Here is a 26,409-nt window from a genome sequence, read left to right as displayed (position 1 = left end):
CATTATGCCCAGCAAGAGAATGCCTTTGAACTCCAAATCATGTTAGCAGAGTATCTACAACTGCAAGTAATCCAGGCTCCCTGGCCCACACCTAAGAGTAGCTAACTAGAGAAGTTGTTCTAGTTTCTTGACTCGGTTAACGTTCAGGGGTCATTGCATCAACTCATTTTACCCAGTGTGAGATTGAGGCAGAGTACTCAAGCACCTTGCTCAAGCCACACAAGCTTCCGGTGCATTCAGCAACCAATTCCCTCCTTACCTGGAGGACCACGATGAGCTTCCACAGGTAAAGAAAATACGGCGACACATTGATAAGGGAGCTGGGACCATGAGCAACAGGTGCACACCCACACCCGGGAACCCAGCACTTCTTAACGGAAAGTCCCACTTGGGAGATTTCCAGGAAGCTTTCTCTTTCTCTCTACCACTCCAGAACTCGTCTTGTGCGCAGCTTACGTGCTAGAATTCTCTCTGCCCCATTTTTCTCGCCCTCGGCCCCACCCTGTGAGACCTAGGGCAAGTAGGTCCAACGACTTTGAACCACTGTGTTCTCCTGGGTAAAACGGAAACAACTGAGCCCCCTTCTCAGGTTTGTGGGGAGTACGAATGCCGACTCGGCAGAAAACGAGTGGGGCTCCTTGAGTCGTCAGTACTGGGCGCTGTACTCCGTTCGCCTTGCAACCTAGACACCGAGGCCGGGTGCATCCAACATTGGGGCGCTGTGGAGGAGGGTGGGGGGGGGACGACTCAGGTTCTCCGCCCCAGCCGTGAGCTCGGACTGCCCCGCCCCTGCGCTGTCGCCCGCAGAGTCACCTGCACGCTGGCCCTTCCTTCCTGCAAGCGGCCGGCCGGAGCCCGGCCCTCCCGGCCCGCCGCCGCCCCATCCGCCCGCCCCGTCGCGCAGGCCCCGCCCCCGACCCGGCCCTCGCTCCCATTGGTCCTCTCGCCGCCCCCGCCGCTGTTTGCCCGGGCTTCCAGGCCTCCCATTGGCCCTCCCGGGTCCTCCCAGGAAGTTTGAAAAAAAAAAAAAAAGTTTTATGGGCGGATGGAAGGGGCCGGGGCAGCTCCGGGGAAGGGAAGGGCTGGAGCTGAAGCGGCCGGCGGCCGAGAGGGGCGGCGGGCTGGGTGCGCCGCGGAGCCCGGCCCGAGAGTCCCCAGCAGCGTCCCGGGGCGCCGCCATGACGGTGAGTGGCCCCAGCTGGGACCCGGAGAGGCCGGGAGCTGAGTGCGGGGCAGCTCGATCCAGACCTGTCCCCCTGGTCCCCTGCCCTCCTCCCCTCCGCGGAGCCCGTGCGTGCGGTTGAGGGCACTAGTCACTGACAGACTCAGGGCGACACTTTCCCCGCCGCCTGCCAGCCCCCTTGGTGGAAGTCCGAGTCCCCGCAGGCTTCCTGGCTTGGGCCTGGGGAGAGGTGCTCCGGGCCTTGGATGGGTCGCACTGACCTGACCTGGGCTGTGATGGCGGTCCAAGCCCATGTGGGCTCCAGCCAGAGTTTGGGGGTTCCGGCCCCGCCCACCCCCACGGTTGGGAGACCCCCCTCCTGGGGCAGCTGAAACTGAGTTCTCACAGCGTTGGGCGCTGGGGCCTTGGGCGGAGTCAGAAGTTTCAGTTTCTCTTGGAGGGGGGCTCTACCAAGATTTGTCAATCAATGGCCGTGCCCTGATGATCCTATCGAAATCTCACAGTGGAGAGCACTGTTCTCCCCATTTCACAGCCAAGTGAATTGAGGCTTGGGGAGGGGCGCTGGTGGGGTGTCCTGAGTGTAAAAGAAGAAACAGCCTCTTTTCCAGGTCGGTCTGACCACCTGGCCATGATGTTCTGGAATGGAGGGGTGGGGCTGCTTTTGATTTCTGCCTAGTGCCCCAGACAGGCGCTAGGAATCTGGTGACCCTCCTGGGGTTGGGAGGAGGATGGACAGGGTGTGTGTGTGCGCACATGCGCAAGGGTAGGCCTGGTGAGGGGTGGGCTGTGCTGCTGGGGGCGTGGCCTGTGGGGCCCCTGGTGTGTGTGTGTGTGTGTGTGTGTGTGTGTGTGTGTGTGTGTGTGTGTGTGTGTGTGTGATGACCTGGCTCTGTTGCCTGGACTTCCTCGGCCTCCGCACATCCTGCCACCTCCCTACTGGCCTTTCCTGGCGTCAGCAGCCTCCCCTTCCCTGTTATTGAAGAGGGATGTTGGGGGAGGAGTTGAGTCAGTGTCCTGGGCTAGGGGGAGGTGGTTGCCTGGCCCACTGAGTGCCTGCCAGATCCTAAACTGGATGCTTTCATAGTACCAGATTGATCCTTTTAAGGTTGATGATACCATCCCTGTCATACAGTTGGGGAAACTGAGGTGGGCAGGAGTGAAGTATAGCCTTGGTGATGATGCAGTTTGCCCTTGGCTGGGCCAAAATGTATATCCTGGTCCCTCTCAGTTTGCTTTCTGGGGAGAGATAAGAAATGTACACAGTTGCCACTCCCAGGAAGCACGTGCTAAGCAAGGGTGCGTCTGCTAAGCGCCGCATGTGTGCCTGTATCCTGAACGAGGGGTGCCAGGAGGAGGGCTAGCGCATCCCAGCTGGTGGGAGGAGGGCTTCCCGAGAGAGTCGTCCTTGTCAGATGGTGACGGACTGTGGAGGAAGGGGGTGTGTCGATAAAGGCTAATGGCCATCTCAGGGATGCTGAAAGCTTCGAGAAGGGGTCTGAGAAAGGACCACAGCCTGAGCCGGGATCAGCGGGGAGCCATGAGTGGTTTGGAGCAGGGAATAGGCGTGTGGTTACCATTCTCGGTGCTCACTGGGCTCATCCTGGGCACCGCTCAGACTTGAGCGTGTCCCAGGTCCTCCTAGCCTTCACCCTCCATTCATGTCTGCAGCCCATCTCCCTGACACACACACCCAGCTCCCAGCTGAGTGTTCTCTACAGAGCAAGTGGCCAAGGGCTGGGCTGGCTAAGAGAGGCTTCAGGGAGCTGGTAGATCAGGGCTGACCTGGTCCAGGGCCTCTTCCACATTTCATCTTAGTCTTTGTTCAGGAGCCTCATTCTGCAGCCACTGCCGGGCATCAAATTATATACTTGTTCTTCGTGTTTACTGTCTGTCTCCTAAGCTCTCCCACCAGGACAGGGGCCACAGCTCTGTGCACAGCTGATATCTTGCCCTAGAACAGTACCTGGTGCCTTTTTGTTGTTGTTTTTTCGAGGCAGGGTTTCTCTGTGTCGCTTTGGAGCCTATCCTGGATCTCGCTCTGTAGACCAGGCTGGCCTCGGACTCACAGAGATCCGCCTGCCTCTGCCTCCTGAGTGCTGGGATCAAAGGCGTGTACCCCCCACCCTCCACCCCCAGCAGTACCTGGTGCCTTTAAAAGGGTTTTGTTTTTTTTTGTTGTTGTTGGTTTTTTTTCCTGTAGACTCTGAGCCTATCTGTATTGGATCTTTTGTTTGTTTTTTCAAGTCAGGGTTTCTCTGTGAAACAGCCCTGGCTGTCCTAGAACTCACTTTATAGACCAGGCTGGCCTCGAACTCCCAGAGATCCAGCTGCCTCTGCCTCCTGAGTGCTAGGATTAAAGGCCTGCGCCACACCCTCCACCCCGCCTCTCACACGTACTGGATCTTGATCAGCCCACCTGGTGGGAAAATTAAAGTGCTAATAGCAATCCTAAATGCAACAGGGGCCCTGCAGGGGGGTGTGGGAGGTGGCTGTGGGCTGTAGGCGGGCGGTATGGGGTGAGTACTGAGAAGAGGCCCGGGGTGATGCTGTTAGGCAGGTCTGAAGGCATGAGCAGGGACTTGGCTTGGTCAGCGGAGAAGGACGTTTAGTATCTCAGGTTGAGGACATGGCAGATGTAAAGGACTTGGGGGGTTGTCACCATGTGTTGGGGATCTGTGAACATAGTGTGGTGGAATAAGTAGGTGGGGACAGCAGGCCGGACTGGCATGAGAGATTAAGGCATCTGATGACCCCACTGCAAGGGTCCCTTTGAAGGTATGTGCTTCGAAGGGGCTGCAGCTGTGGCTGAGGTGACAGGCAGGAATGACCTGTGGTACTGGTTGGGGAGGAGGGCATGAGAGCCTGTGGGTGTTCCTCACGCTGGTCTTGTTGGTAGAGAATAGGCAGCTGAGCCGGAGGAGCTGGGGAGGTGGCGGCTTTCTGGATGCAGCTTGACGGATTCGGTTTTATTGGTGCATTCATGCGTGCGTGCGTGCGTGCGTGCGTGCGTGTGTGTACCTGTGTGTGTGTGCACACCAACATCTGGAAGAAGCTAGAGGTTGACTTTGGGTGTTTTGCACCTTATTTTGCAGACAGGATCTCTCGGGTGAATCCGGAGCTTTCTAATTTAGCTAGGTTGACTAACAGCAACCCCGGGGCTCCTCCTCCATCTTCCCGAACTAGGATTATACCATCGCACCCAGTTTTTTATGTGGGTGCTGGGGGTCCAAACTCAGACCCTCGCACTTGTGTGACACATCCTTCCCTGACCGGACCTCCCTAGCTCCTGTCAGATCTTTTAACCCTGCCCATAAGTTCCCCTCCCAGAAGGATTAGACTCACTTTGCTGGTCTTCTTTCCCTGGAGTTGCCATGCTAGGTCACACCAGACCTGACACACCTCTGTTGGTCCTGGTCTTGGGGGTCACCTGGGAGCTGTCTAGATTGCAGTACATTCAGTCACTTGCCACATATGAGCCAGAGCCTGGAGGGGGCCAAGCATGTGTTCTAATTCATCACTCTGGGTCCCTGTCTGTCACTGTGCCTGGGGGCCTTCTCTTTTGGGTCAGCCTCATGGTGCCAGCTCCACAGACCCATTCCTGACTTTTGGCTCCTTGGGGCCAGTTTGAGGTCAGGAGATCTGCCCCAAAGCCCAGGAGTTTGTGACAAGAAGATATTTATGCACTGTTTCTCCTGAGACCTGTTGTGACTAGGCCTCCCTTCCAGGTCCTGGGGCTGTGGGGGTGGGAGGGCCACGCTGAAGGGACGTGGAGTCAGCCATGGTTGGGTCACTGTCTTCAGTCTTAGTTGGGGGACCATCCTGGGTTGCCTTGTCCCAGATGGGAGACGGTTTGGCAGAATAGAAAGCAAACAGGACGATCACAGCCCCAGGGCTTCCGGGCTTGGAGCAAAGCCCGTCTCCTCCCTGGAACAGGTATGCAGGGTGAGGGAGCCCCAGCCATGGCTGTGGGTAGTTCTAGGTGTTCAGACTGCTGGCCTGGGGCTCTCTCAGCACACTTACTCCACCTGAGGGAACCGGGGTTCTCTAGAGGAGAGCGGGCCCACAGAGACGGCCTGGTCAGGTGGCTCTGGTTCCCAGCTGCTGCCCGGTGCTGCCGCCACCCCGCTGCACTATGCCACTGACTCCCTTCGCGCAACCAGACACCTCGGCCCGGTGAGGCACACTTGATGCAGACTCTGATAGGTGGGCTCAGAGCCATGGCAACAGGTGGCTACCTCCTCCCTGCCAGCCTGTTTGGCCCGCCCTGTTCTCTCCAGTGGGCAGGAGCTGAGGCTACTGAAGGACGGGGATCTAGATAGGCGAAGGCCCTAGTGGACAGGGATGATACCCAGATGGGCACGTCAGGATGAGCAGCTGCCTGTAGGCCTGGGCAGAGAGATCTAGCTCACAGCCTCCCTGTGGAACATGCTGCAGCTGGGGGGCCCCAGACTCCAGGGCTGTGCCTCCCTGGGTAGGACCTGCCAGGTAGGCACAGCCAGGATTGAGGTGTTATGGCCTGTCCAAGGAGACCTAGGGGAAAGAGGCCATCTGCCCTCAGCCTGGGCCTGGCTCAACCTTTCAGGGTCTCAGGGAGATGATAGAAGGCAGGATTGGTGGGTGGATCAACGGCTTGGGTTGAGCATTAGGTTGTGTTCCGAATAGTCCACCATGGTCTTGTTGAAGAAAACTTGGACGTTTGCTAGGCTGTTTCTCAGGGTTACCCTCTGGACTCCCTAGAGCTCTCTTTGTAAGCAAAGTTCCCTCTGTCTCCTCGCTCTCCATCTTGGGTGGGGCCAGGGAGCTTGGACATCTGGGTGTGTGTCTTAGCCACTCAGCCCAACCTCTTGGCTCTCAGAAGATGCTGGGGAAAAGGGCCAAAGCTGTCTCAGTGGCTGGGAGCCTGCTTGGTTCTGCTTGGTTTGGGTGAAAGTTCTCTGAGTCCTTTGCCCTCTTCATTGGTCTCCCAGGACCTCAGTGTCACAGGACTAGAGCAAGATGACTGTCACACTCCCTCCTGGCAGCCCTGTGGGCCTTCCTACTGAGTCTGACTGTTTGCCTTTTCATCCACCTATAGCCTGATCTGCTCAACTTCAAGAAGGGATGGATGTCGATCTTGGATGAGCCTGGAGAGGTAGGAGGCTGGGCTGGAGGGGAGAGGTTGGGCTGGGCTGATGCAGGGCTTCTATGGAAAGGCCCTTAGGATGGGCACGGGGTAAAGGTGAGGGCCAGGTGAAAACCCTAAAGGGATTTCTGGTCCAGGGAAAGGGAGGCCAGGCTTCGTGGGAACTCAGGAGAGACAGGTTGCTGGCTATCAGCTTCCTCACCAGCTTTAACACATAAGTCACAGAGTGGAGCCTCCCTGCCATGCACACTCCGGCTCCGATCCCCAGCTCTCACCAGGAGCATCTTGGCTCTCCTTCCTGATGACAATGTTAGCTAAGGGTCTGAGGGTCTTGGGCGAAGGCTTCCCCTGAGTTGTACAGATTTCCAGACACTGGGGTTCAGAGTGGGGCACAGAGCACAGACTCCAAAGTCTCTCCAACCTGGGGCTCTGTTGGTGAAATCACAGCCTCAGTCACCAGGTCTAGGACATGCAAATGTTGGACAAAGTGGAGAACAGAGTCACAGAGGTCACTGTGTTGAGGGGGCCCAGAGGCCTCTGTTGCCTGCTGGGAGCTCAGCTCATCATTCCTTATCTTCCCAGTCTTGGAAATGTCCGAGGCAGTGCTGCTCACTAGCTCTGCTCCGTCAGCTGCCAGGCAGGCTGGAGGCTGGCAGCTGAGCTGGCTCCCTGCCTACTCCGCCTGCATGTGCCTGTGGCTCAGATCTGCGTGCAGCCCGCATGCCGGGCAGGGCTCCGAGCCAAGGGGAATCGCATTGTGTTTCCTGCCCACGCGCTTTCTTCCCCGCAGCCAGCAGCCTTCTGTCCCTGCTGCCTGCTCAACGTCGCTCAGTGGCTGCTCTCCAGGCTCACACAAGGCCTGGCGCCCTGCCAGTGACCCCTTCCCGGCCTCCCTACCCAAGGTCCCTGGAGGGCAGAGGGATTATGGGCCCCACCCAGAACTGGCCGTTACTCATGCTCTTTCGTGGGGTTTTGGAATGTCCACCCTGGAAGGGCCTTGGGAGTGTAGCCAGCCCGGCTCCTTCTGCACAGATGGCAGTCAGGCCCACAAGAGCGAGACCTCTTTCAGGCAAAGTGATGCCTTGGGCAGCTCAGGCCTAGACCCTGGTACCTGAGGCCCTCAGAGCTCCATCCCGCTTCTGCTGCACGTAGTGACAGAGTAGGCCTGGAGGGCCGAGAAACCATTTTCCACAGAACCCACCCACTTTGCAGAGACAGTCAATCGAGGTCCCAAGTGGTCCCCGAGATTAGATTGTTCCAAGTGGCTGGCCTCTTTGAACTGTTCCCAAGATCCTGTGCCACATGCCATGAGAGACACACGAGGGATGGATGTCTCCAGCCTGACCCAAAGCCTGGGGACTTCTTCTTGTCCTCCACACTGTGCAGTCAGAACTCTGAAGACTGGGGACGTTGCTACACCAGCTCAAGGGCACACAGCAAGGCAACACCCAACTCTGGTTTGCTGGTGCTAAACCCTCTTCCTCAGGGAGACCACAGAAAGAAGTAGAAAGCGACACCCTCAAATGCTAGAAACCGTAGCATGTCCTTAAGGAACAAAAACAAGAACAGCTGGGCGGCAGCGGCAGTGGTGCACGCCTTTAATCCCAGCACTCAGGAGGCAGAGCCAGGCAGATCTCTGTGAGTTCGAGGCCAGCCTGGTCTACAAAGCGAGTTCCAGGAAAGGCGCAAAGCTACACAGAGAAACCCTGTCTCGAAAAACCCCTCAAGAAACAGTACCTATAGGGTTGGTGGTGTCAGGGGAGCCCCAGGAGGACTGGACTGGGGGGCACCGATCCTGGCAGTGGGCTGATCCCAGCTGCCATTCCAGTAAAGTGGGAAGAGCCCAGAGGGAGGCTGAGGTCGGCACGTGGGATGCCAGGTTTGCCGGCCTGCCCCTTTCCCACATGGCGTGGCGGCCTGACCTCTGCCTCCCGAGAGGCGGTGCAGGGACACACAAACTGCAGAATCACAAATGTGAGCGAGAACCGACGCGCTCTCACAGTGGAACATGTGTGTAACCGGCCCACAGGGCGGATGGGGAAGCAGCACTGGGTGGCCTGCCCCAGGCTTCTTTCTAGTCCTTCTGTCTGAGAGATCTTTGTCCTTGACCCTGTGTCAATCCAGTGGGCCTGTGGAAAAAGACTTGAGAGGTCTGGGCCGACTTGGTCACTGACTTGCTAGGCATTTGACCTCTCAGAGCCCTGCCCCTTCCCTCATGGCCATGGAGGAGGAAGGCACACACTGAGCTCTGATGTTCTCAGAGGGCTCTGGAATGGGCTGAGAGTCCTTCAGTTGATGGTATCATTGTCTACCAGGCATGACCGCTGGGTTCAACCCCCGGCATCACATAATCCAGGCATGATGGCGCATGCCTGTAATTCTAGGACTCAGGAGATGGAGGCTGGATGCTCAGAAGTTCAGGGTCGGGCCAGCCAGACAGTTTAGCTGGTAAAGCACTTGCCATGGCAAGCCTGCTGACCTGAATTGATTCCGGTTGATTCCTGGAATCCAGGAAGGGTAAGAGTGATGGAAAGGGAACCTCTCGGCAGAGTCGACCCACATGGACACTGTGGCACATGTACCCCCCCATACATGTGCTCGTCATCCTGGCTACATCGCAGATCAAAAGCCAGCCTTAGCTACATGGGACCCTGTCTCAAAACAGCTACAAGAACAGTAACATGGGGGTGTCTCCAAGCCAAAGAAAGGTTGCCCACTGGGCCACAGAGGGCACAGTTACCAAGAAGGGCCAGTTCGTAGCCACTGTCTGCCTGGCTTCAAATCTGCCGTTCTGAGCTGTGGCTCCCTTCCCACCCCCAAGCTGTAAAATGGGAGTAAGGGATGGGACAAGCACACACAGGCTCCTTCCTCCCCCCTGCCCCCCCTCACCATCTCCTCCTTCGCAGTGGAAAAAGCATTGGTTTGTGCTGACGGATTCAAGCCTCAAATATTACAGAGACTCCACGGCTGAGGAGGTGAGGTGCCTGGGTGGGTGGGCCCTGGAAAGGGCTGGGACCCATGGTCGGGGGCTGTGGAGCGGGGCTCCTCGGGGCCCATGTAGACCATGGTGGATCCTCTTGCTTTAGGCAGATGAACTGGATGGCGAGATCGACCTGCGCTCCTGCACAGACGTCACGGAGTACGCAGTACAGCGTAACTATGGCTTCCAGATCCATGTGAGGCTGCGTGCAGATCGGGGGGCGGGGGGGAGTGGGGGGGAGTGGGGGGGGAACCCCAGGCCCTGGGCAGGTGTTAGCCTGACTCATTCCTTTGCACTCAGACATCCTCAGCCAGGCAGCAGTGCTAATGCCCATGCTTAACGTGTCTAGGGAGACCTGGAGCGAGGCACTTTCCACAGGCCGGCAGAAGGGTTTCGTACCCTCTGTCACTCAAACCTTATACACCCTCCTGGGAAGGAAGGAAGGACCACCTCCACACGGGGAGGGAACACAGGGCTGGCCATGTGGCAAGTTACATGTAGATTGCCTTTGCAGACCAAAGATGCCGTTTATACCTTGTCGGCCATGACCTCGGGCATCCGGAGGAACTGGATTGAGGCTCTCAGGAAGACTGTGCGTCCAACTTCAGCCCCAGATGTCACCAAGTATGTGTTGGGCTGGGCCCTGGGGAGGGAGCGATGATGTCCCTGAATGGGGGTTCTGTGTTCTCACCTGAGGGCCCTGCAGCTATACCTCCTGGGGCTCGGTTCCTCTAGCAACAAAATTCGGAAAGAACAGTACATGCTCTTGGCCATCCAGAAATCCATTGAGAGCTAAGGGTTTAGCCTTCTGTCTCATTAGGTCCTTTACATTTAAAAGCTGGAAAAGGTCTTGGTGAGTGAGAGAGGAGGCTTGAGAGGCAAACAGGGTTCTTCCGGCTGCTAGGTATTGTGGCCTCTGCACGTGGCCCCCTCTAGCTACCGTGGTAGAGGGCGGGGGCCGGGGGGGCTGTTTGTTACAGTGCGTGGGGAGCTGAAGCTCTCAGCTGCTGGGCAGAAGGAAAGAAGTGTGGTGTTCGAGGGGCGCAGCATGAGCCCCCAAGCCTGGCTACACCCTGGTTGTTCAGCCAGAGGCCAGAGGCTTTCCCATCTGAATTTCTCACCTGACGTGCTGCATATCGTGTCTGCACCTCTGTAGGCACGTGTCCAGGGCCCTTGGTGAATCCTGCAGAACATGCTTTGGGGCCATTTAGTCTACAGGCTGGAGTGCTTTGCAGGATTGGCCTAGAAGTGTTAGTCAGGCCTGGCGCGCAGCTCAGCAGCCCTGAGCTCACAGCTCCGTTGTCAGGACAGAGAGCACAGCTGAATTGCTGAGGCGGTCCTTTAGAGGGAGTTGCTTCTACCTGTCCCGCCCCCCCCAACAGAATGTGGTCACATGATCACATTGCTGCAGAGGATGCTGGGAAGTGTAGTTTGGAGCTGAATGACAATGAACACAGCTGAGCTGCCACTGTCACTCACTGTCTCAACCTGTGCTCCGTTCACTTAGGTGTCAGCATCTTCCCTCATCATCCTTGCCTACACTGAGCCTGACCCTAAACCCAGGGCCTGCCTAGCCTTATGCATTTTTAAGTTTATTTCATTTTGTGTTTGTGTGTGTGTGTGTGTGTGTATGTGTGTGTGTGTGTGTTGCCTGCATATGCGTATGTGCACCATGTGCATGCAGTGCCCATGGAGGTCAGAGGTAGGTGTCAGATCCCCTGGGTTGTGAACTGCCATGTGAGTTCCAGGAACCAGACCTCCTAACCGCGGAGCCAGCCCTTCGGGCCCCTTGTACATTTCTGTTGTTATTTTGTGCCTTTAGTAGCACATGCATCAGCATTTGCAGAGGATCTCCCATTTGCTTTGCACCCTGAGCCCCCACATCCATGCCACGTGAGGCTTTGCCGACCCGTGATCCAGATACAGTGACTGGGACTGTAAGAGGGAATCTGCGGGCAGATGCTCTCGCTAGGGTCTCCCCAGGGTCTGACAATAAGGAGGCGTGAGTTCTCCACCGCTAGTCAGGACGGCTTGCTCACTGGAGTCCATGTCCAGTCCCTGGCCTGGAGCCTGGCATGTGGGCAACCCCTCCGAAAGCGCTTCTTTGAGCCGGAGTGGGCAAAAACTCCCCGCGCCCTGACGTGCCTCTGCTGACGTCCTAGGCTCTCAGACTGCAATAAGGAAAACACGCTGCATGGTTATGGCACCCCGAAGGGCTCCCTGAAGATAGGGGAGCAGCGGACAGGCTCTGAGGTCATCGGCCGGGGTGGCTCTCGCAGAGCGGATGGACCACGGCAGTCACTGGACTACGTGGAGCTCTCGCCATTGACCCCGAGCTCCCCGCAGCGCGTGCGCACTCTGTCCCGCTCCACTCCCGAGCGCCCGACCAAACAGGAGGATCTGGAGCGGGACCTGGCTCAGCGCTCTGAGGAAAGACGCAAGTGGTTCGAGTCCACGGACAGCAGGGCCCCGGAGACGCCCAGTGGGGATGGGCCTCGCAGGGGCCTCGGTGCCCCCCTGACTGATGACCAGCAGAGCCGGCTCAGCGAGGAGATCGAAAAGAAGTGGCAGGAGCTGGAAAAGCTGCCCCTGCGGGAGAACAAGCGAGTGCCACTCACGGCCCTGCTCAACCAAGGCCACGGCGAGCGGCGGGGGCCCCCAAGTGACAGCCATGAGGCCCTGGAGAAGGAGGTAGGCCTCTCTCCCCATCAGCTCACCCTATGTCTGACCTGCCAACTGACCCCTCAGGCTCCTCACAGGGGATAGAGATGGCTTTGTCTTTGTTCTGCCCGTAACCGCAGGGAAGAGACATGAGGAGAGGTGGAGAGCAGGCCCTTTACTGTGTGACTTTGGCACCCTAAGCCTTGTTAGGTGCCTCTTGGCCCTCCGTGACCTCTGACCTGCTAAGCCGCACTCCGTTTTTTTCCCACATGGGAAGTGAGGCGCAGGGATGTCCCCCCATTACAGTCATGGGATGATAGGAATCTGTGACTACAGTGTGCTGTTCCCAACCTTGTCATCTCTGGGTCAAAGCCCACCCGGGCCATTGACCTAGGTTGGGAGCAGGGGCACCCAGGGAGTGGTACAGACAAAGACACTTTGTGGCTGGGTCCAGGATGGCTAGGTCAATGGCCCGTGTACCACTCTCTGGGGCAGTACACTGCCCCTGCTCCCAACCGGAGCTGTGACTGAGCACCCCAGGGAAACTGCAGCTGTGTGGAGGTAGTAGCTGTGGGCTCCTCCTTGTCTTCCACCAGCTCCCTTCCCCATTTCAGGACACTGACACCCACTGACCTGGTCTTCCTGTGTCCCAGGTCCAGTCTCTCCGTGCCCAGCTGGAAGCATGGCGTCTCCGAGGGGAAGCTCCTCAGAATGCCTCCAGACCCCAGGAGGACAGCCATGTCCCTCCAGGCTACATCTCACAGGTAAGGCTGAGGAACTGCTCTGTGGGGTGGGGGCAGGTTTCTGGTTGCTGTGTTGTCAGAGAGCAGCCGCGTTTGGGGAACCCTCTCTGTGTGTGAGAATCCTGTCAGGCATTTGCTACACATCATGTCATTTAATCTCCCCACAGCTGGTGGGCATGATCACTGTGCCCATTTTACAGACAAGGCCACTGAGCTCTGAGAGGGTATGTGACGTGCCCGAGGTTCCCCAGCCTGCAGGTGTCAGAGGTGGGATGTGAGCATGGGCCCAGCTGCCTGCAGAGCCTGTGTGGGAGTCCCCGTGCGACACTCTGCCCTTGGACCTCTTCCCTGCATCACTGGGGAAGTGGGGAGCCAGTGGCCCCAAGAGTCACTCTCTAAATACAGGGAGAGGCTTTCCCTGCCTACCAAGGAGGTCTGCGGGACTTGGGAGCCTCTCCAGTGTGCCCTCAGGAGTTTGCCTGAGAGAGCAATTCTCAACGAGGGAGGAGGACTTTCTCCCTCTAGGGCCACTTTGTCCTCCCTGGGAAATGACTTTGTCCCCTTGGGACAGTTGTCTGTATCTGGGAATGACTTTGGTTCTCACAACTGGACAACTAACTCACCAGAAAAAATTGTGTGTGTGTGTGTGTGCATATATTTATTATAAATTATAAAAGGTTGTCTAGTATATAAAGTATAAATAAAGTGTACAATCCTTCGTATTGTGAATTCCATATAGAAATGGATATTTCTCAGAGTGCTTTAATGATTTCTCCTTATCCTCGTGGCCACAGCTGATTAACATACACGGGTGATTCTCATGTGTGCTGATTGATATTTTTATGCTAATGAGTAAGATGAAGAGACGTCAGAACCTCTCAAGATCAATGTTGTAAGCAAATCCTTTGCTGAACAGCTTTCTGTTGAGACCGAGTATATTCTAGTCAGAGTTGTTCACCATTTTTGTTCTGTATAAATGTCATTCTAGACATGACACCGTGCAAGGCCGAATCTGCGTTCCCAGCATATCCTCATGACTTGCTCAGTTCCAGACAGTGTAGCAAACAATAAACTGAGTCCCCGTTGGTGACGCTGAGCATTTCCGTGGTGTGAGCCTCCCTCTGTGGCTGATGTTAAGCTGTGGTCCGAAGGCCCTGAGCTTGGGATGGGTCAGCACCAGCTGCGGAGGGGTTTCTGCTGTCCAGGTTTAAGGTCAGGGTGCACACACAATATAAACGAATCGCAGCAGGGGAGCAGACACATATCGAGTATCAGCCATGACATTTTCTTGTCTTGTTACTTCCTGTGGCCGTGATAAAATATCCTGACAAAAGCCACTTAAGACAGAGAGGGTTTGTTTGGGCTCAGGGTCCATCACAGCAGGAAGTTGTAGCTACAGGAGGCAGCGATGACGTCCCATCACCAGCCAGGAGATAGAGATGGGTGCTTATGCTCAGTCACTCTGTTACATAGTGTGCAGGCGAGGACCCCCGCCCGTGATAGTACTGCTCTCCTTTATGGTGGTCCCTCCACCTCAGTTAAACCAATCAAGACCTTTCCGCACAGGCACAGCCAGAGGCTAACCATAAATCATCCCTCACAGTTGTCTGGAGACTTGTTGCCTAGGTGACTCCAGATTCTGGCTAGTTGATAATCAACACCAACCTTCACAACCTCCTTTAGTGAATTCATTCTATGTATTTAATTTTTTGAAAGTACTTTTACTTAACAGCTGAGTCAGAATTCCAAATAATTTGGCAGTCAGCTGTCTATAGTCTATACCATACATACCAGTGCCAAGAAAAGAAAGGAATGCTGGGATCCCTGGGGGCTTGGCGTGAGGAGGTTCTTGGAAAGTACCCTGAGTGTCACAACTGATCTGAGCTATAGTGGTGAGCGGGTGGGGATATTGGCTATGGCAGATGGCTGAAGGCGGTTGGTGCCTATGGTAGAGGCCCCAAGGACAAGCTGAGGGTTAGTCTCCTGCAGAGGCTGAGTTTTCCAGAAACATACAAGGTGATCTTGGAGTACAGTGGGTGAGGAGAGGACAAGGTCCAAGCCTAGGAGGCTAAGACAAGGCTGGCCGAGAACAGATTGGCAGAGGTCTGAAGGGAGACCTTGGGACCTGGTGACTGGGGTCTGGGAGGGCAAGAGAGCCCTTGGAGTCCTGGGGCTGAACCGCCACACTAGCAGGGGCTGGCTGCTGCTTCGTTATGGGTGGGGCGATCAGCTGAAAGAGCGGACACTTGGGGACTGCTGGAGAGGCTATCCTGGGCTACCTGGGCTAAGAGAGGAAACAGCCCAGTGCTGTCAGGTCCTGCCCTGGGTGGGGCCTGGCATGCGGGCTGAGCCAGTACCACATCCTGGAGTCACTGAGTGGAACTGGGAACTCCTCTCTGGAGAGGTCCACTTGCTGGGATCAGAGCAGCTGTGTGTGTTCAGTTTGCTAGAGAACCAGCTTTAGATTTCGTCTGAGAAAAAGCTTGTTTTACTCCACTGAAAATTTAAAATCTCTGCTGTGGCTCCTAAGCATGCCAGTGAGAACACTGAGGCCCAGAAGTGTGGTGTGACCTTTGAACTATAGGCAGACCTGGAGCCCTTGCTTTCTGGTCCCCTTTTGTCCCATGGGGCACTTCCAAAGCTGCCGGCACTCCATCTTAGTAGGTTGGGGCAGGCGTGGGGCAGGTAGGACTGGGGCGGTAAGAGGTGAGATGGAAATGCTCAGGAAAAAGTGATGGCTGGGATGGCAGGTGCTAGAGAGAAGAGGGACCAGGTCACCTGTCCCTCTCAGCCACCGGAGGAGGTGGTTGGAAACTCAGCTGATCCTGGAGAGGTGACTGTCGGGAAGCGATCCTCCAGCCTGTTCTGTCAGGTTGAGTGGGTACCCTTCTTGCAGGGCTGGGGGGCTCACCACTGCAGAACAGCTGTGTAGGGAGTGGGGTCTGCGGCAACACTCAAGTAGGTACAAGGACCCTCTAACTAATGCAATGGGGTCAACAGTACTTCTTCCTCTACCTCGATGTCGTGGCAGAGAGGTGGCCAGTGTCGAGACATCTTGGGCACTAAGGAAGGTAGGTCACAGTTGGCACCTGGCTGGCCCTCACCCCGTTGTTGCTGAGCTCTCCACAGATTTGGAATACTGTGTCCAGTAGCCCCTCTGCCTCACAGGAGGCCCTTGTGAGGTCTCTATGATGGAGGTTGAGGCTCACAGAGAAGCATGGCGGAGTGTCGTTGGCTGTCTCTACTCCCTGGGTGGCCTGCTCTGTAAGGGGACAGTTAGAACAGGAGCAAAGACCCAGCAGGACAGGTATCCCCCAAACACACTCAGAACATCTGGATCCAGCCTCTCCCCACTATAAGCCTACTATGGTCCCAGGAATAGCTGCAGAAGTAGTAGGGGGGCTCTTGGTAAGGGAGGAACTATATTCCTTCATGTGGCCTTCTGTGACTTGGGTTTCTTCCCTGCCCCAACCTTTTTTAGTGATCTTAGATGTGGTTTTTTCCTTTGTCTTTATGCATGTGGTATACATGTGTATGGGCATGCTAATGTGGAGACCAGAAGTTAATTGCTGCTGTTGTTGTTGCTTTAGTCTTTTTTTGTTGTTGTTTGGTTGGTTGGTTTTTGTTTTGTTTTTGTTTTTGAGACAGAGTCTCTATGTAGCCCTGGCTATCCTGGAATTCATAGAGATCTACCTGCCTTGCCTCTTGAGTGCTAGGATTAAAGGCATGCGCCACCATACCTGCCCAGTCTCTTTACCTTTTTTAGATCAGAATCTGTGTGTGTGTGTGTGTGTGTGTGTGTCTTGTATGTGTGGACACTCACCAAGGTCAGAGAAGAGTTTCAGAACCCCTGGAGCTGAAGTTCCAGGGGGGTAAGCCACCTGACCTAGGTCCCCTAGAAGAGCAGGAAGTGTTAACCACTGATCCATCTCTCTAGACATCCTTCCTCTTTTCTTTTTGAGATCAAGTTTCACTGTGTACCCTTGGCTGGCCTGCAACTTGGAATGTAGACAGACTAACCTCAGATTCACAGAGGTCCACCTGCCTCTGCCTCCCAAGTGCTAGGATTAAAAGTATGAACCACTATGGCCTACTCTACCTTACGTTTTTCAGACAGGGTATCTCACTGGACCTAGCGCTTGCTGTGAGTTGGGGAATCTGCCTGTTTCACACCCAGCACTAAGGTTCCTGGTGTGTTTTTAATGTGGGTGTGTGGATGCTAAGGATCTGAACTCAGGTTCTAGGTACAGGAAGTAACTTACCCATTCAGCTGTCTCTTCAGCTCCCAAACATTTTTTTAATTATATAAGCAACATAGCCCGGCATGATGGTGCACACCTTTAATCTCAGCACTCCAGAGGCAGAGGCAGGCAGATCTCCATGAGTTCAAAGACAACCTGGTCTACGTAGTGAATTTCAGGGCAGCCAGAGCTACATAGTGAGACCCTGATTCAGAAAACCAAAAAATTGCCTGGCAGTGGTGGCACACACCTTTAATCTCAGCACTCAGGAGGCAGAAGCAGGCAGATCTCTGTGAGTTCAAGGCCAGCCTGGTCTACAGAGTGAGTTCCAGGACATACAGAGATACACAGAGAAACCCTGTCTACAAAACAAATAAAAAACTAATAAAAAAAAATTATGCAAGAGCCACATTTACATTTCCTTTTTTTTTTTAAGTAACACAAATGGTGGTGCATAATCTCAGCATTTGGGAAGCTGAGGCCAGATGGTAAATTCAAGGTCAGATGTTAAGTTCAAGGCCAGCCTTAGCTAGAGGCTAAGGTCTTAGACCAAGACCTTGTCTTTAAAAAAATAAAAAAATAAAAAAATAAAATTAAACGACGGGTTGGGGCTGTAGCTCAGTGGTAGAGCTCTCCCCTAGCACGCTCAACTCCGGGTTCCACTGCAAAATTTATCTAAATCAAAAGGTTACAAATGAATCCACAAAGGCCGCCGATGCTCAGTGGGTAAAGGTACTTGCCTCCAAACCTGAAGATCTGAGTTCCATCCCAGGGACCCACATGATAGAAGGAAGGAAAGACCCTTTGGCCTCCACGAGTGTCCTGTGGCATTCATGCACCCCACCCCTAAAAAAAAAAAAAATGTAAGAAGCAATGAGCCCTGATGCTGCCGCCAGCCCCTTGTGTACCTCTGCCCGCCATTGAGCATGTCTGGATCAGCTTCCTGTGGCCAAGGGGACAAATGCCATCGACAGCTGGGTCAGGGACACAGACTTGCCAGTCATCTTGCTAAAACCTAACACAGGCTAAGAGGGGTGGGGGTGGGGGCCCTGGATCACACTCCTTTCCTAGGCTTCAGGTGGGACCGTGGGCTCCACAGCCTTGCCTGTTTCCCAGCCTGTGTTCCCTACCCTCATATCAAAGCTTTTCACTCACTGCCACTTTCCTGGTCATGTCTCTAGATGTTTGTCTTCTGACCCCCCACACCCCCCTCCGTCCATTCCTCAGGCCACCAGATTGTCTAGGATAGTCTTAGCTGGTTAGAAGCTTTAGTTTCTTTTCTCATGGACTTCTCAAGGCAGTCCCAGGTCATATATGGAGATCCTCGGAGAGCTGTTATTCAGCCTGCCACAATATCCTCCCAGCATTTTCTGTGTTTTTTGCATACCTGGGCCAGGGCAGGCAGTGACCTGTTTTGCACCCAGGAATACTGTCAGGAGCCAACTTTCATTCCACAGCAGTCCACATGGCATCTCTGCCCTCCAGCTGCTGCCCGTTGTCCTTTGCAGATTAGAACCCACTTGTCCTCTCGTCTGTGTACGCAGGTAACTTCCTGTGGGATGTTCCTAGGAGTGGACTTGCCCAGGCAAGGGCTAGAGTTGCAAAAAAAAATGCAATGATGCCTGTAATCCCAGGCACTCAGGGAGGCTGAGGCAGGAATGTTGTGAGATCAAGGCCATCCTGGCTCCATAGCAAGACCCTGTCCAAAAGGATGACGGTGACACCAATCTGCCCATACACGTCAGGCACAGTGGGCACTCCAACAGTAGACATTACGGGTCTAACTACCTACCATCTTGTCTACAAAACCATTTTTACGACATCAACAGTGCCAGCTCATTTACTAAGCCCCTGCCATGTGACTTACCCTGGCCTGCACCCCAGACCTAAGCTGGGTCAGGTGTACCTTGTCACCAGGCTATTATGTTCCCGGAGAAACAGGACCTTGGGAGGCAGGTGAGAGGCTGCCCAGAGGCAGAACTAGTAAAGGTGTTTAAGATGGGCTGGTGGGGGGGGGGGGCGCTGGAGAGGTGGCTCAGAAGTTAAGAGCACTGACTGTTCTTCTAGAGGTCCTGAGTTCAATTCCCAGCAACCACATGGTGGCTTACAACCTTCTGTAATGAGATCTGACGCCCTCTTATGACCTGCAGGCAGAACACTGTATACATAATAAATAAATAAATCTTTTTTAAAAAATGATGGGCTGTGGGGTGAGTTACCCAGGAAGTAGAGCATTTCCACTGCAAGCAGAATAGCGTTGGTTTTCCTAAGTTGTTATTTTTGAGGGGGGGGTGAACACATGCATGCCATGGCATGTGGAAATCAGCACACAGCTTCATGGAGTCAGTTCTTGCATTCTCAGGCTAAGTACCTTTACCCACTGAGCCGTTTTATCATCCCAAGAACTGGTTTTATAACCAAGGTTGCTTGGCAGCGACGGGCTAGGCAGAGATAGGGCTGTGGGAGGCAGACTTTATCCTGCAAGTGGGGAATCCTTGCAAGATTTGAAGCAGAAAAGGGGCGGGTGAAGTTTGCGGGTGAGGAGGGTTGGGTGGCAGTGGGAGCAGGTATGGACTCACGGTGTCGCATTGCAGAGCCGGGGAATGAGCCTGGCCCTGGGCAGGCTTACACTGAGGCTCGTGGCCTGGAAGGGCTTCTAGCCTGGGGGGGGGCGGTGCAGCCTCGTGACCTCCCTGGCCTCTGGCCCGCAGGAAGCCTGCGAGCGCAGCCTGGCGGAGATGGAGTCCTCACACCAGCAGGTGATGGAGCAGCTGCAGCGGCACCATGAGCGAGAGCTGCAGCGTCTGCAGCAAGAGAAGGAGTACCTGCTGGCCGAGGAGACGGCAGCCACAGCCTCGGGTGAGGACCAGGGCCGTGCCACGGGCGGGGCGTGGCGCTTCCGCATTGGACCGGGAAGCTCCTACAGTAAGGGGCTGGGGTAAGGAGTCAGTAGGGGTTGGGAGCCCCAGAAGTGGTCTGTGGTCCAGCTTGAAAAGGAGAAAGAGAGGCCGTAAGAGATTCCCCTCAGCCCGGCGGTGGGGGCGCACGCCTTTAATCCCAGCACTCGGGAGGCAGAGCCAGGCGGATCTCTGTGAGTTCGAGGCCAGCCTGGGCTACAGAGCGAGTTACAGGACAGGCGCAAAGCTACACAGAGAAATCCTGTCTGGAAAAACGGAAAGAGAGAGAGAGAGAGAGAGAGAGAGAGAGAGAGAGAGAGAGCGCGCGCGAGCGCTCCCCTCTCATGGGTTGTGACTTTTCTTCCTTGGGTTCTGTAGACATACCACCTCCATGCTAGGGGAGACACCCATCAGCTACAGTCTGTTCTGGTAGAATGTCACCTGCCCAGGTACTTGCTCCAGACCCTGGGATGCTCACGGTATGGTTGTGACCTTTTCCCTAGGCTGGCAGTGTGTGCCTCTCTATGCCCCCACACATTGCTCACGGGAGCCCCTGAGTGTTCCTGGTATCTAGGGAGTGGGGAAGCCGGACCTCAGAGAGGCTAGCGACCTGTCCCAGGTGGCACAGCGTGGAAATGAGAGAACCGGGCTTTGAGCCCAGAGCCAGTACTCTGATGGCGAAGCTGGGCCCTGAGCTGCCTCACTCTCCTCAAGCCAAAAACAGGAAACACCCGAGACAGACAAATTCCATCCTCCTCTTCTGTCTCCTGTACACCTGCTGTGTGCCTGGCATATCCTGGGCAGCCCCTCTGGCTTTGCAGAGTCATGAATGAGGTCAGGTGACTGGAGCTTGCATCCTGCCGATACTGGCCAAGTGTTCCCTGTGCTCAACTCCACATGGTCACTTCTGCCAAGCCTTGGGCTGTGTTCACATTTTAGGACAGACCCACCCAGCAGGCAGCCTAGAGTAGCTGCCCTTCCCCAACAGGATGCAGGCATTGCCCAGTGATCCAGCACCAAAGTTTCCACAGTGAAATTGAACTTGATGGAAGTGGTGCTGGGTTGAATAACAGACCACCAGGGACTGCCACCAAGGAGGAATGAGATCCTCCCAATGTCCAGAGGTGTTGCGTTTTGGAATTGTGGATAAATCTAAGGCTGGAGGCTTGCATACTCTTCACCCTGCCCTGTTCTTGGGAGCTCCCCATTAGAAGCAGCCAGCAGGAGCCAGTGCTTGAGCCTTACTCTCCATGTCAGGCCTTACTCTAGTCACCTCTGGAGAGGAGAAGCCATGGTTAAGCACCTTCCAGAAAGGGTCCTGAGGCAGAGGGATTGAGTCAGTTACACAGCTTTTTAGTGCCTGCAAAGCTTGACCTTTGGACCACAGGCCAGGCAGGGCCTTGATGGATGGGCCTTCCGGGCTCTACAGGGATGGCGCGGAGCACTGTGCGAGGCTAGCCAGAAACCACTAGTAGGAGGTAGCAGTGGTCAGATACTGACATGTCACCCCAGGAGAGCCCACCACACAGGATTACTTCAAGGAGGACCCATGCTCTTTGCAGCCCTCTGGCCCCGTCTGCACCAGTACAAATGGAATTGTGTCGATGCCCTTCCAACCTGCCCTCTGCCTGTCTGCTCTACTCCTAGCCATTGAAGCCATGAAGAAGGCCTATCAAGAAGAGCTGAGCCGGGAACTGAGCAAAACACGGAGTCTCCAGCAGGGTCCGGACGGCCTTCGGAAGCAACACCAGTAAGATGGCGGCGGGGTCTGGGGTCTGGGGTCTGGGGTGGGTCAGCCTCTTGAGTCTACCGTTCGCCCTGATAGATGTGATTGATAGATAGGGCTTTGCTGAGGGCCCTTGGCAGAGGACACATGGGTCATCAGTGCCCAGTCCTGACCTCCGTGCCCCTTTAGTGTCTCCTAGAGCTGGGTTGCAGAGATGCTCTTGACCACTAGGGTGTCTCCCTGCCCCTGCACAGTTCCGGGTGCCTGGGCTGTGGCGGTGTGAATGGTAGTCCCTGAGCTCACCCTCTAGAGGAAACCCCTGCAACCCAGAGAGACCGTTACCAGTCCACAGCCACGAGGGGCTGAATTAACCACAAGGTATCCAGAACACCAGCAGCGTTGCGATGTGACTCCAGGCCGAGCAGTGGCAGGAGAGCCCCCGTGACCCATCTCTGTCCCCTCCCGCGCTGGCTAGGCTGGACATGGAGGCACTGAAACAGGAGCTGCAGGTGCTGTCCGAGAGGTACTCACAGAAGTGCCTGGAGATCGGGGCCCTGACGCGGCAGGCAGAGGAGCGCGAGCACACCCTCCGGCGCTGCCAGCAGGAGGGCCAGGAGCTGCTGCGCCACAACCAGGTAGCTAGACCGGCCCCCCGGGGGCTGTGAGAAGGCAGTGGTGGGCTGAGTCCCCGCCCTGACCGTCCTGTTCCCTCAGGAGCTGCACTCCCACCTGTCCCAGGAGATCGACCGTCTGCGCAGCTTCATCGCCTCGCAGGGCACCAGCACCAGCTGCGGGCGCAGCTCTGAGAGGAGCTCCTGTGAGCTGGAGGTAAATGCCCGCCCCCCCTCCCCTCTGCTCCCTGGTGCCAGGCAACCCCGGGCTCTAGGACCTGTGAAAGCTCCCCAACGGGCTGGGTGTCACCTGCAGATGTCACTCAGAACTCTGGGGCCCTCTAGGCTAAGTCAGAAGTCCAGCGTTTGATCCAGTTCTGTCATCCACCTGCTGTGTGACCATGCTCAGTCACGCTGCCTTTGTGAGTGCACACCTGTAATCCCAGGACTCCAGGGGTAGAGGCAGGCAGATCTCTGTGAGTTCAAGGCTAGCCTGGTTTACATAGCATGTTCCAGGACAGCCAGAACTACAAAGAGAAGCTCTGTCTCAAAAAATAAATAATTAACCAGGCAGTGGTGATGCACACCTTTAATCCCAGCACTCAAGGCTAGCCTGGTCTACAGAGAAAGTTCCAGGACAGCCATGGCTACACAGTGAAACCCTGTCTCGAAAAACCAAAAATAAAATAAACTAACAACAACAGCAAAAATAAAATAAAATAAAATTTTAAAAAATCAAGCAGGTAGGGATAGCTAGCCCTCTTCTTATGGGGGATGTTGAAAGGAGAAAGTGTGAGTGATTACAGGGTCACTCAGCTCTTGTTTCATTTATTAGCAAACATAATAACCTTCCTAATGCTGCCACCCTTCAAACAGTTCCTCATGCTGGGCATGGTGGACAGCCAGGGAAACAGTGTCTTGGAAAACAAAACAAAACCCCAAAACAGTACCTCATACTGTGGTGACCCCCAACCATAAAATTATTTTTGTTGCTACTTCATAACTATAATTCTGCTACTGTTGGGAATCATAATGTAAATATCTGCTATGTAGGATGGTCTTAAGGTTGTCCAACCCTCAGAGGGGTTGTGACCCACAGGTTGAGAACCACTGCTGTAAGGCTCGCCTCTGTGCCTAGAAGTTCTAAGCCCTTTGTCTGTTCCCTTCCATCAAGCTCAGTAGGCAAGCACTGTTACTGTCCGCATTAACCCAATGGAGAAACAGAAGTTAATGGCCTTCCTGAAGGTCCCGCAGCTATTGGTCTGGAAGCTGGGGCTGGAACCAGGCAGCAGACGGCCAGTCTGGAGTTTAAGGCTTTCCTGCCCAGCTGAGTTTATGTACCCCACGCATCAATAGTACTGCTCCTCAGAGTTCAGAGGGTTCTGTGGGGGTAGTCCTGCCACAGTGTCATAACTACAGGTCACAGGAGGGCCAGCCTGTGTGTCACAGATCTCCTGTCACCCCCTCGGCCCTAGCACCTCGGCCCGGAACAGTGTTAGGCTGCAGTGAGGTAGCAGGGAGAGTCCTGCTCACAATATGCGTGGGGCACAAGTGAGGAAAAGGAAGGCAGAGGGACCTCTGCGGCAGTAGACTGTGGGGTGCCGGGGCTCTCAGTGGGAGTTGGGGTTGCACTTGGGGCTTTAAGTCGTGGAGGTGCCAGGCTGCAGGGCAGTGTGGATGTGGGGAGCCTTGGCCTATGGTCCTGTAGGTCCTGGCTCAGCCCAGCGCGTGTGTCCCTAGGTGCTGCTGCGAGTTAAGGAGAATGAGCTCCAGTACTTGAAAAAGGAGGTGCAGTGCCTCCGTGATGAGCTCCAAGTGATGCACAAGGTAGGCAGCCACAGCTGTGGGCTGGGTGTGCTCCAGGTGCCCGCCTGAGCCGGCCCCCACTGGCCTCCTCCTCTCCTTGGGCCTTCTGTGTAGGACTCACTATCCCGTTGCAGACAAGCCTGAGAAGAGAGGGGTGTGACTCACCCAAGGTCACACTTGCGTTCAGGCATTCCAGGTCATTTGGCTTTATTATGGTTGAACACCTACTAGGTGCCAGGAATATAGCTGTAAACAGAACCGGTCCCTCTCCCAGCCTGGCTGTGGGTTGACTCCAAGTGTCGCTAGGAGTTGGGAAGCCCACTCAGTCGTGTGCAGCCCTTGGCTCCTTCCTGCCTTCATCAAGTTGTGGATGTATGGTGATTCCATGAGTCCGCAGTGCACTGGCTGCGCTTGGAGAATGCGCAGAGAGAACTTACTGAAAGACCAGAGCCCCCTGGACATGCCCCTCCTGGGGCTCAGCCTACCACTCATTGTGACCGTGGGCAAAGGCTTCACCTCCCCAGGCCCTAACTGTCACCCCTCTAATGGGACAAGGAAGGACAATGAAGTCCCCATCACTGGGGGATCCTGGCCTTCTGTGCCACCAGCAGGGGGCCAGGTGGGTGTGTGGCGGGGAGCGGGCGCTGCGGGCTCCGACCCTCAGTGCTTCTTCTGTGGCCCTAGGACAAGCGCTTCACGGGGAAGTACCAGGACGTGTATGTGGAGCTGAACCACATCAAGACCCGGTCGGAGCGCGAGATCGAGCAGCTGAAGGAGCACTTACGCCTGGCCATGGCTGCCCTGCAGGAGAAGGAGGCTGCGAGAAACAGCTTGGCTGAGTAGAGGTGGGCGGGGACCCTGCAGTGCAAATTCACGGTCCCTTCCACGCAGCTTGAAGGGCCAGCACTTCCTTTCCCTGGCCCATTTCTCTTTCTGTAAGTGGCTACAAAGAGTGGTTATGGCCCTAAGACAGTCCAGAGTCTGCTGGGTCAACCTGTGCATGTTTGTCCCGAGGTGATGACACATGGCTGGGTCAGGACCCCACGGCCCCGCATCTTCGACACTGTCATGGTCACCGCCCCGGTAGTCTGCCCTTCCACAGGCTAGTGGTGACCCTGGGCACATTCTGAAGTTTGCATTCAGTCGTCCCTCAGCCCCCCAGCTGCATGCTGCAGCTAGCGCTGACCTCAGAGCCCTAAAGATGCCCTCCTTCAGAGGGCTTGCAAGGATACGATATGATGTGATATATGATGTATGATATGACATGACATGGCCTGTCTACCTCCTCGACCTGACCAGACTAGACTTCCTAGTCTAGTTCTTAATGGGCACATGAGTCAGCCCACCCCAGGCCACCACAACAGCCTAGGAAAGTGTCTCTGGCCAGCTGCGGGGCCAGCAGCCGTGGGCAGTTTGGCCTGTGCTTTGGCTTGGTCCACACCAGCCGGCCAGAGTGTGAGGCCCGCCTTCCCAGTGCTCAGTGCCACTCTTGCCTTCCAGGTCCCTGTGGTCCAGCTCAGCTGAGGACCCTCCGGCCCCAGGGGACCAGCCACCCTCCTTCTCGGACAGAAGTCAGAAGCCAAGCTTTCTCCCCACCCTGGGTCACATGTGCACTCACACCTCACACACACACACACACACACACACACACACACACACACACACGTACACACGCACAGACACACTGCGGATCTGAGCTCGTCCCTCGCACTGGGTCTTACCTTGCACCTTCTTCAGGATTTTATATGTGAAGAGATTTTTATATAGAATTTTTGCCTTTTTTTTTTTTTTTCTAAAACACTTTAAACTTCTTCAAAAGGCAATTCTTGGTGGCATGTACCTCTAGCACTGGCTCCTGTTCCCCTCCGGTGCCCTGCTTAGGCCTCCCTCCTACCCTGGGCATCTCGCAAAGACCCTAGCAGGGCCAGAGTGAGTTGACCAGAGGGAAAAGGCCGGAGCAGCCCTCTCTTCCTGCCCTACCTCTACTAACTACTTCTGCCCTGGCCAGGTCCACACCCTGGCCTCTGGACTGGGGAACCACTGGACAGAGAGAGGAGTCCATAGCTGTCCCACAGCTCCACTCCTCTGAGGGGCGCTGGGTGTGGACCACTAGCGCTACCCATGAAGACACATCTCTCCTGTTCCATGAGTCACCCTAACTTAATAAAACCTTCCAGCAGCTCTGGCTTTGTGGATGGCTGGGCAGGGTAGGAAGTGGCAAGCAGGTTCTTAATGGCTTCTGTATTCCACCTTCCCTGAAGCAGGGGTCTGTGGGCTTCTAAGGGTGGAGCTGAGTCCAGTTCTTCCCCCAGGCCTTGGACGTTTGAGTGGTTTGAGGGTAGCAGCCACGGTTGGGGAGCCCTGTCTCTACCCTGACAGCAATCAGAAGTGGTTCCCTGGTGGACCACCAATGGCTCATCTCAGGCTCACTCATCCACT

At 55.4% G+C, this 26,409-nt stretch overlaps 1 protein-coding gene across 2 annotated transcripts; it reads left to right on the top strand.

Moving 5' to 3' along the window:
• The first annotated feature begins 1,024 nt into the window (after positions 1–1,024).
• On the top strand, positions 1,025–26,153 carry Triobp (TRIO and F-actin binding protein). 2 transcript variants are annotated; one of them, XM_059247035.1, is made up of 14 exons: positions 1,025–1,184; positions 6,258–6,314; positions 9,212–9,280; positions 9,392–9,481; positions 9,800–9,909; positions 11,448–11,976; positions 12,600–12,710; positions 19,642–19,789; positions 21,475–21,577; positions 22,029–22,188; positions 22,268–22,381; positions 23,905–23,991; positions 24,655–24,815; positions 25,471–26,153. In XM_059247035.1, exons 1-13 carry the CDS (start codon positions 1,038–1,040, stop codon positions 24,811–24,813), a joined length of 1,884 nt encoding a protein of 627 aa, XP_059103018.1. In that variant the 5' UTR covers positions 1,025–1,037; the 3' UTR covers positions 24,814–24,815; positions 25,471–26,153. The 2 variants fall into 2 exon arrangements, with proteins under 2 accessions (XP_059103018.1, XP_059103019.1); XM_059247036.1 differs by lacking the exons at positions 19,642–19,789; positions 21,475–21,577; positions 22,029–22,188; ... (2 more) ...; positions 24,655–24,815; positions 25,471–26,153 and adding an exon at positions 12,857–14,178.
• The last annotated feature ends 256 nt before the right edge of the window (positions 26,154–26,409 follow it).

The sequence above is a fragment of the Peromyscus eremicus genome, chromosome 20 (assembly GCF_949786415.1).
Source record: "Peromyscus eremicus chromosome 20, PerEre_H2_v1, whole genome shotgun sequence".
Taxonomy (NCBI): Eukaryota; Metazoa; Chordata; class Mammalia; order Rodentia; family Cricetidae; genus Peromyscus; species Peromyscus eremicus.
Note: the sequence above shows the minus strand (reverse complement) of the source record. Positions and strands in the feature narration are given on the sequence as shown.